General features: G+C 35.0%; 1 protein-coding gene and 1 non-coding gene across 3 annotated transcripts in view; one reads left to right on the forward strand and one right to left on the reverse strand.

The window, feature by feature from the left end:
• Positions 1 to 10,810, reverse strand: part of Smp_150850.1 (putative histone-lysine n-methyltransferase, setb1) — a gene marked incomplete at its 3' end in the record, with an annotated part of 38,479 nt that overhangs the window by 11,255 nt on the left and 16,414 nt on the right. For both annotated transcript variants that reach the window (XM_018796913.1, XM_018796912.1), the window contains 5 exons: positions 8,861 to 9,002; positions 6,442 to 6,631; positions 4,853 to 5,072; positions 3,836 to 4,031; positions 2,256 to 2,349 (listed from right to left, as the gene is read on the reverse strand). In XM_018796913.1, coding sequence (XP_018652006.1) covers positions 2,256 to 2,349; positions 3,836 to 4,031; positions 4,853 to 5,072; positions 6,442 to 6,631; positions 8,861 to 9,002 — 842 coding nt within the window. The remainder of the gene's footprint in view (positions 1 to 2,255; positions 2,350 to 3,835; positions 4,032 to 4,852; positions 5,073 to 6,441; positions 6,632 to 8,860; positions 9,003 to 10,810) is intronic.
• Smp_tRNA_02027_Pseudo_CGA.1.1 lies at positions 117 to 188 on the forward strand. Its single transcript has one exon. It is a non-coding gene (tRNA).

Below are 10,810 nucleotides of genomic sequence, written 5' to 3' on the forward strand. Positions count from 1 at the left end.
CATTCACCAATTGTCTTCAGTGAGTTCCTATCTCACAACGGACGTGGTTGAACTCCACTGGTCACTGCTCAACTTCGTGGATCAGTTGAAGTTAGACATTAACACCGTTGGATGCCAGCTCAGTGGTCTATCGGTTAAGGGCTTCGGCTCGAAACTGATGGGTCCTGGGTTCGAATCCCGCGAGAGTGGGTTCGTGGATGCGCACTGCTGAGGAGTCCCATAGTAGGACGAAACGGCCGTCCAGTGCCTCCAGGTTTTCGATGGTGGTCTAGCTTCAATTGACTCATGATTTCAACTTTGAAAAATACTGAAATCTCCACAAATCCCCTTCTAAATATATAAATATATGTTGAGTTTTCTGAGTGAAGTGAAACTTGGATCACCAAAATCGATAAGTGGAATGTCAGTCGAAAGACAAACACTATGATATGATTTGACTGAGTGATGGCTGTTCACAAGACCGTATTATTGACTTAAGTCCCAAAAATCAAGGACAAAACTACTAGTCAGATCAGTAGATTTTACATGCAATAAAATAACGTGCTTTTATACAGAATATGAACACAAAATAAGCAGAGTGAAATATCGTGGACAATTAGAGGAAGTAAACTTGTAGGTCACTCATTCATTAATCAAATTATTCATGGCTGTTAGATCTAAGTTTTGGGTATCATCAATAAGTGATTTTCCCTGCAAGTCAACATAAGCCAGAAAACAATCGAAAACCAGAAAGCGATAGTATTAGCTATGGAATTATAAGCCTAAAAATGACTTGATGCACATCGTGAAATTTTGATTTTGTGAATTACAATCTGTATACTATCAGTTATACAGATGAGTTCGTGATGTCTTAGTAATAAATTATCACCATCAGAGTTCAAACATGTCGAAAGGTAAACTGATATGATTGAGAAGAATTAAGCCTAATAATCAGATTTCAACTGGTTGGAGAGTGAGTAACCTTTAAACTAGTTCCCTGTAATCACCTATGACAATTTATTATGCTTATTTTGTGTTAACGTTTTGTATATATATATATATATATATATATATATATATCATTTTATCTCGTAAAAACCATATAATTCTCCTCAATATTCTCTTGTTTTAGATTTAAAATCATTCAGGAGCTTACTTCAATAATCTTCTCATATGAGCAGCCATCACTTAGCCACATGTCATATCACTGCATATTATACATCGATTTCATTTATACTCATCGAATTTTGAAAACAGAAAGTTTCCTCATCAAACTACTTAAATCCTCCTCCGGAAAAAATAATAATCAGAAATGGGATTAGATTATCATCGTTTTACATCACGAATTGAATGAAGTAGGAAATGTGTGACATATGACTCTAACACAGTGGTCTGATAGCTAAACGCTTGCTGTAAGACATGAAAGCCCTAGGCTAGGGATTTCCGGTGTGGTTGTCACTGCGCTCTGGTGAGGAGCCATACTAAAACGAAACAACTGTCTACAGCGCTCTGATATTCCACGGTATCTCAACTGACATCAATCTGTGATGAAAACCACAACTATATATCAATAAATATACCCATTTATTTACGATATTAGTTTACTTGCATGAAGATGAGGTCAGATTGAAATTTCAGTGAAATGAAATAGCTTCTTTCATATAGACAGAAATATTTGTAAATGCAATTCATTTCTCTCGTTTTTTTACTTACATAACGTTCATTGCTTACCAAACTATTCAGTTAAACATCGATCAACTTTGCTAAATTCCCTCTAAATTACTCTTTATCAATACAACAAGTATCTATTTTACTTATTAATCGAGAATTATAATTTTTCATTATATTTACTGATAATAAATATGAGACAAACTGTTTAAAATGTGGTCTACAGCTTCAATCAACTCCAACATGTACTGAGTTAAAGATTTGCCGGAATTCGCCTTTAATGTTACATACTAAAAGCATTATCTGATCTTCAGACATCATCTTCAATTTTTTTGATCCTAAATCCGATAAACTTAACAATGTCAGTTTCAAATAAATGTAGCGACGAAACCAACCATCACTGATCAATGAGCTCAACAGTACACGGCAATTATATAGCAACGGCTTTATAAAAAAACAGAATCATTCGATAAGACAGAAGTAGGTTTTAGGTTAATCACAAGAGATAAGGAATTCCAAAGTAAGATAAATATATAAATTCAGCTAATATTTTCTACGGAAGGGTACTTCATAAATAAACAATGGATGAAAATTGCGAACAGATTTACCTGAACAGCCATAGCTTCATCATAAATAGCTCCTGCATAAGTACATATAAATGTACCTTTGGGAATCGCATTTAAAGCACGGATACCCCAACCCCTAATTTGGGAAGTAAAATAAATAAATCAAACTACTTCTTACGATAAAAAATGAACAAAAAAGTCAAATATGAAACTTCATATAATTCAAGTATCCTGAGTGATAGAGTAGCTAATCATAATACCTAGAACAATTACTATTATTTCCAAACATATAAGTATTGGTACAAATGTGTACCAAAATAAATGAGCCACATTATAAGGAAACGAAATTATGAATTGGTAGGGTAAGGGAGGTGAGTATGATAAAAAACGACAAGTGAATAAAAATAGGTAAATGAGAGAAGTAGGTGGTGAGAGAAGCAGGTTAGTCAAGAATCATAAAACCAGAAAAAAAAACTTTTAGTCACAAAAGTTCCTCTCATTCTTATGAAACTGGCTTCTATTTTGAGCCCAAATCTGGTAACGTATAAAACCAATGGGTTACATAATCTCTCGAACCTCAACCAAGAATTAGTGGTGGACCGATAAACGTCAATTATGTGCAACTTCCCTTCATATATAAGTACTGTGTTATAAAATAACCACCTCCTCGCCTTTTCCAAACAGCACCAGTGCCGATAAACAATGCACTATAGGGAATTCTGTGGGACGACATTCGTAGCACATGTTCAAGCCATAGAAGCTGATGTTTCAAGATGGCGACGCCAATCTAATTAACGTCACCGTCCCTAAACACACGTTTTCGGACCTCCACGTTACTAACATTGTGTTGTCAATGAATGACAGAAATGTTTCGGAGACAACGACAGAACAATAAGAGTAGTTCGGCTTAATCATCTTACTATTCATGTCAAACATTAGTAATAATTACTAAAATATCACAAAATACTATTTCTTTACGCGATCAGCACAGTATAACTGTTCCGTAATAGTGTATATATACAACACAGATATGCACTCTACGGTGACGCCTCAACATCGTCGAACCTGTAGTTATTCCTAATAATTTAACATATACAAGTTTCTTACACCTTCCCTACAGTTTTGAAAGAAAATGAAGAAACGCAGTACTAATATCGTAAAAAAATTAAACGAACATCAAGATAAAAAGTGATGCGTCAAACGACGTAGACGTCTTGTCATAAAATCATCTTGTAGTAATGGAGTCGAAATACTAGTATTAGTGCTGATAGTAAAAAAAGAAAATAAAGGAAACCAGAGAATATGGGGTTAGAAATGAATAAATCAATTAGCACCACTTGGATCGACTTCAAGATATTCCACCGAACAATTATCAGATAGTCCGTACCTACTAACACGGTTCAGGTCAATAGTCAATTACTACATAGACTAGTGCTAAGTTTTGGGTTAGTTACTCAGGTGATATCGATTGACATAATCTCAGATTTTGCAGAAATACATGATTACCGAAATCAATATCTTAAGAACAAATTTCAGTGGATCACATTTAATCAAGACGAATGACAACATATAAGTAGTAATCATATATGTTTATAACAACTTCCAAAATATTAACATATTACTTGCGAGCGGTTTTGAACACTTGAAGTCTAACCCACAATCCTTGTTGAACCACTCGATTGCTACATCGACGATCACATTGACAATTCGAATTACATTCATACACTCCGCCAACAGTAAATTGTGACAACCGACGATAACGATAACCAGCTTGACTGTCCACTAAACCATTTGGATTTGTTAAAGAACTAGCCTCAACTGAATAGTATAGAATATCAAGAAATAAAACATTTATTATTTTGTAGTATAAAAGGACACAGTTTAACGTAAAAAGGAATTTCCTAAAAGGAATGCTTATTCCAAACGAGATTAAGAGTAATGGAAATTCGTTCAAACTGTTGTATGGTTTGAAATTGTTTTATCACGAACTGAAATCATATGGAAAACCATTATACGTCATGGTGCAACGGACAGATATTTCGTTCTAGATTAGGATCCCTTAGCAATGCACATATCTAAGACTCTACCAAGGACCGATTCCATGACTCTTAGGTCTTCTACAAAGCATGATACCTTTACACTAAGTCAAGATTTATGAATCTACACATCCGATTCCAACCAATCAGCGAAATTGCACCACCATCATTTTAATCTCTCCAATTGCGCTTGGATTATTCCTGTCAACTGTCAAAAAAACACTACCACTGCCGCTGCCTAACTGGTACTTGATCGACTGAGAAACAAACATCGGCTTAAAGACATGACACAGGGACAAAAGAAAAAAGTTGTTTCATTGCTTGATACTTTCTAGTACTAAAATCCTTAATATGTAGGATAAAAACTAAGGCATTCAGCCACATTAGACACTACGAAATAATATATCAGATTTAATACTTATGCATCTCAATACAATAAGCAATACTCGACACCAAAATAAAGGTAAACCTGTAAGATATGAATTCTCATGATACCGACTATAAGTGTTATAATTTGATAAACTATGATGAAGAGATCCTTCAAAAAAAATTGCATAAAGAAAAATGAATTTTTAAAACAAACGTATTTCTATAGAAACTCACCAGTCAACTGTTGACATGCACACTTAGTTCGATCACGGCAATTATCCGTACAGTCGCAACACACAAGAAATTTAGAATCCTTCAATAAAGGGACATTACCAATCGGTTGTCTTTGAGGAGTATAATCAATATAGCCAGGGACTTCATTATCTACACTATTTACACAAGGAATTGGAACATTTTCTTTACCATACGATAAATCCACAATATTGGTAAGTGTCTGTAAAATAAAATAATTAGTCAAAATTATAACAACAGGATAGAAAATTGGTAAAAGAAAATTTGATGAATTCATAACTCCCTATAACTGAAGACCTGATTTAAGCAAAACATAGTGAATTACTTCCCATGAAATTTACCTGTTGCCACACAAACGTACATTTGGGGAGCATTACGAATAGTGTATGTTGTAAAAAAAATCAAGCCCCCCAAATGCCCTGGTACGGCAGAGAGTGGAGAGTCAGTTGTCCCTCTCGAAATGCTCTCACATAGCCACGTGCCTACAACCACTGCCATGAAAGTTCTACTCACTGCCTTCTCGAGGTGAGGGAGCGTAGTTTACGGAATTGAGAGGATGAAAAGCGAATGTCTGGCACTTTAACCGGGTTGGTGGATATGGAGGGTCCACCTACGGGAGTTGGAAGACCCTGATTCCAGACCAATGGTGCACATGTGCTCCAGAATCCTGAAGGGAACAAATGGCGTATGAACGTATTGTTGGTTACCGGCTACCATTGGACTGCATATCCTTACGTTGCTCTACTGCCTTGTGGACCAGACCTTTAGGTCGAAGGCTCAGGGTGTAGTCGCCTAGGAAAACCACCCGTTTCGGGTGTTTGGGCAGTATCCCAGCTCTCATACAAATCGAATGATTTATGTGATGCATATATGTTTGTTACCTCCTTGTACCAATATTTATGTGTTTAAATAAAATAATAATAATAAAATTAAATTCGCCTTATGTACTACCATCTATGAAGAATTAATGGGACTGTAAAAATATTGGTTATTCCACCCAATCACTAAAATGCACAAATTAAAACTACAGAATAGCCCAGAGCTGTTTGAAACAACACTTTGTGATTTGGAATGAAGAAGGTTCTGCATTTGGTCCCCCTAATTACCCAACAAGATCGTTATTCGAATAGCCTAGAGAGGTAAGGAGATATGCTAGGAAATATATTTCCAGGATGTTTGATAAAAATAATTCCACCTCTAGAAGCATCTGTATAGATATATCCATCGATAAGCTAAGAATAACATTGACTAGCATATTAAAATCTAATATTCACATTCAATATTTATCGAAATGATCTTGAACCCATAGTTAGTTGATAAATTACTCCCTTTTTAAGCATGAGAAGACTTTGTATATTACAGTAATACAATAATGTTCAAGAAACCGGGATTTAATTGACTGTTATCTTAACTAACTCGATTTAATAACAAGACATTTTTTCTGTTTCGCTATTTTAACACAATGACACAATAATCCACAAGGAACATTCTATAACAACGAAGATATCAACTATTTTAAGAGTAATAACTAAATAACAACAAATACTGAGAGAGATTAAAACGGTTCTCACTTTTTCTGCACGAAATTCTTGGTTAATTATCAGCGTAGAATCGAACGAGAATAGATCCGCAGTCAATTGACTATTAGTTTTGTCTAAAAATCGTTCTACTTCATGCATTGATCTCAATGAACGACCACATGGTGCAGTATATATAATATTACATTTGTTATTGACTGGTGGATCATATTTTGCTAGATACCTATTTGTTATTAATTTTTAAAACAATTGAGTAAACAATGAAACGTTAAATCTATGTGAAAACAAATAATGAATGGCAAAAAAATACAAGCACTTATAATTAGTTATTGCCAATACTTTAACCAATGATTTGTTTGTAGAAAGTAACCGTAAAATCGAAGTCAGTAACAGAAAATCAATAAAAGTAAACAATCAAAACTGAACTACGGCGATATCTGAGAAAGATACAACGCCATGTATTATAACATATTGATTTTCAACTTCGTTAACGATGAACTATTAGATCTATTTATCTTAAGGGTTAAGTGAAAACAGAAATAAGCATACACTAAATTAATATTAATTTTTAGTAGGAGTCAAGTTCTCTACCCCTTAGCGGTGAAGGAATTCGATCAATCGATTTTTAGCGAAGTTACTACTACACTGCCGTACATTATTTGTTTGATATAACGAGATTAAAGAATAGTGGTGAAAAGTCCTAGATCTAGTTTTACTAGTATTCGCTGCCCATAAGCAAGGTGCATTTCGTGGTTACATAGAAATTTGATTGTTATTGAGGAATACACAAAACGACATCAGTTACCATTTAATAATCAAGGTAAACGCCACAACTCGAAAGGTTGGTTGAAATTTGTGTATTATAACTATGCTGCTTATGAGTTATTATAATTTAGTCCTTATTTTTTTATTGGTTAGTCGTAGACTTTTCTTACCGGTCGATTCATGTTCAGCTAAAATGGGCTGGTCATTTTTGTGACTCCATGAATTGGGATTCGACCGTTGTTGCCGAATTCATTGCTCTAAATGCAAGTTTAACGTAAGCTGATACCTATTTGTTATAGAATCACTAATTATTTCAATATCTGCATCTATAAATATTATAAGAGGTTGAGACAATCTTTTGATTAATTCGACCTCGGATGCATTGTTCCGACAAATCTAACGGCTTGGTCGCAGAAGAAATTTATTAGTAACAACATCTATATAAACAGATTTTATGATAACTCCCAGCTATACTCCTCCTTTAAAACAAGAATACAGATGTAGAAACTTTGTAAAAAAAAGATTGTAATTTCATTGATCTTTGCAGAAACTACTGACAATCTACTTCTCACAAAAATTTCGATAGGAATATTCTTCAAGAAAGAATATAGTTGCAAATAGGTGAAGACAAGAATTACAAAAAATTTATATGACAATTAGGCGGAAATAAACGCTTATAACAAGTCATCACGGCTAACATTTGAAAACAATAGAAAAACATTGATTTGAGTGAAATTTTAAAACCAACTCACTTTAAAAAAACTTTTGTAAGCTCCTAATAAGGAGTGTGATTACCGAAGTTATCAAGTTCCTTCCTATCATTATAGCTAACAAGAGTAACTGCCATCACATAAGAGAATAAGAGAGTTTGAAAGCTAATAGTTAGTTCAAGAACGTATACAACCCGTTATTCCGGTTTATTAAGTACCATTTTGTGTGACAATGATAAAATCAAAGACCTAGAACAGCTGTTAAATATTAAGTGGATAACATAAAATAATTCTCTACTAATTATGTCCCTAGCCAAGTATATGTTTTGTTGTACCCGAAGATTAAATTACGCGTAATTCCAAGGAACTATTTATAGACTTATTATATATATATTTACTCTTATTGTATAACTATTAAGTAACTAGATTATATATATATGTATATATATATATAATCATAAGCTTTCAATTGACTTATTGGCTATTATTATACGAGTTACGATTCTTAGGGTATTTCTAGTCTATTACTTGCAGTCTCTGACACTAGCAACCAATTTCGGCTTCATCTAGTATAATTGTTATTTTCTTTTTTATGGTACGATGAGGTCTGATTTGCTCGTATATAAACTACGTATGTCCGGAATATATTATTCATACGGGGGAGGTTGAGATTGTGTTCGGGACTCAACAAGCAAGGCTAGACCAGAAGTTACTATTTTGAGGACCAATAAGGATTCTGAATTGACGCAAGGCTGCAAGTGCTGGTTGACGTGTCATTAATTTAGCACACAGACAGGGTCATATAAGTCGGTATTCTGATTGGTAATTTTGTCACGTGATGATTAACAGGGGCAAAAGATATAACATGTTTAGTTTTGATATTTTCAGACACCATATTGATCTGAGATTTAAATTATTTGACCGAAATAATATCTTCAATACAATACTTTATTAACTGACCAGATTGAGTTACTTACCTCAACCAACCGCAATGGAATGGGATTTCCAACGGATTCAAACCTTTATAATCCACAGGATTTTCTGAGCACAAAATTGGAGACAGTGCACTAGATGGTTTTCTGTAACTTTTCAAACAATAATGTCCACACTTATGCGACTCTATGAAGTAAAGAAACATTGGAATTATAAAATATGTCTAAAAAACAATATCCACTATATAATTAAAACATACGTGCCTAGAACTTGCGACTAATACACATATACGATGTAATAATCCGTTAACCCCAGAAACAAAATATGTGTATTGCTGAAGTAAGTAGTAGGCTTATTAATGTCGAAATTCCAAACTCATCATATGAGTAAAATAGTTTCCTAAGTAACCTTTATGTTTGTTATATCACTACGTGAATTATGAATGGTAACTGACGGAATCTATCTCTGGAGTAATACTATACATACATTTTTATTGTATAATTGGTAAGAAACTAAACAATTAGCATTGGTGTTCCTCTTATCATAAGTTTTATTTTGACCTATGAACTATTATTATACGATTTACCATTCTTGAGTTATGCTCAGTTTATCGATCACTGTCTCCCACATTCACAGCCACATTTGGCTAAATCTTGTACAAATGTTATTTTCTATTTTATGACATGATGTGGTCTATTTGGTTTGTATATAAACCCAGTATGTCAGAAATACATGATTCATATCGCCGGGGCTGTTATTGGTGTTCTGGACTTAATAGGCAGGGCTAAGAGGGAAGCAAGAACCGATAAGGACATTAGACTGCTCGTAAGGGTTTTATGCGTCATTGGTCCGGTCGAATTTTCACTGTATTCTACTTGTAGGCATTGCCACGTCACATTGATTGGGACACAAACCCACAAGATATAACGATTTTCGAACGACTTTTCTAAGTTTACTACTTTCATTCTGATCAGCTACAAAATAACAAAAAATAATGCACGGAATTCTCGTTGTTTAAGAGTAATAGGGAATAGTTAACAAAAACTAATAGATGCAATAACTGGTAACTGAGAAGATTACTACAATGGTAGGGCCAAGAATCAAGAGTTTTCAAAGAACAATTATAGGTGTATCATAAAATGAAATGTAAGCACACAGTAATAAATACTCCACACAAGCACAAAAAAAATAATACAACTCGTTTACCGGACACAACTTTACGTCATCAGATTTAGCCACACGGTTTGTGACAGTGGATGACACTATTTAGTACCTTAAACTCAAGTAGGTGGAGTTCTATTTATTTATTCAAAAACAAACATTAGTACAAGGAGGTAACAAACATATATGCATCACATAAATCATTCGATTTGTATGAGAGCTGGGATACTGCCCAAACACCCGAAACGGGTGATTTTCATAACCGACTACACCCTGAGCCTTCGACCTAAAGGTCTGGTCCACAAGGCAGTAGAGCAACGTAAGGATATGCAGTCCAATGGTAGCCGGTAACCAACAATACGTTCATACGCCATTTGTTCCCTTCAGGATTCTGGAGCACATGTGCACCATTGGTCTGGAATCAGGGTCTTCCAACTCCCGTAGGTGGACCCTCCATATCCACCAACCCGGTTAAAGTGCCAGACATTCGCTTTTCATCCTCTCAATTCCGTAAACTACGCTCCCTCACCTCGAGAAGGCAGTGAGTAGGACTTCCCTGGCAGAGGCTATATACGCGTGGCTATGTGAGAGCATTTCGAGAGGGACAACTGACTCTCCACTCTCTGCCGGACCAGGGAGGAGGAGGGTTCAAAACTAAGACCCAACTGTTGGAAAGCCATTACTTCAACTCACAAATCACTATTTCATAATATCAGTGTACTTTGGTTATCACGTCGACTATCATGCTTCCTAAACTTCTGCCCCCCAAATGCCCTGGTACGGCCGAGAGGGGGGAGGGTCTCCTCTCCCTCTCGAAATGCTCTCACATGGCC

This window comes from Schistosoma mansoni, chromosome 4 (assembly GCF_000237925.1).
Source record: "Schistosoma mansoni strain Puerto Rico chromosome 4, complete genome".
NCBI lineage: Eukaryota > Metazoa > Platyhelminthes > Trematoda > Strigeidida > Schistosomatidae > Schistosoma > Schistosoma mansoni.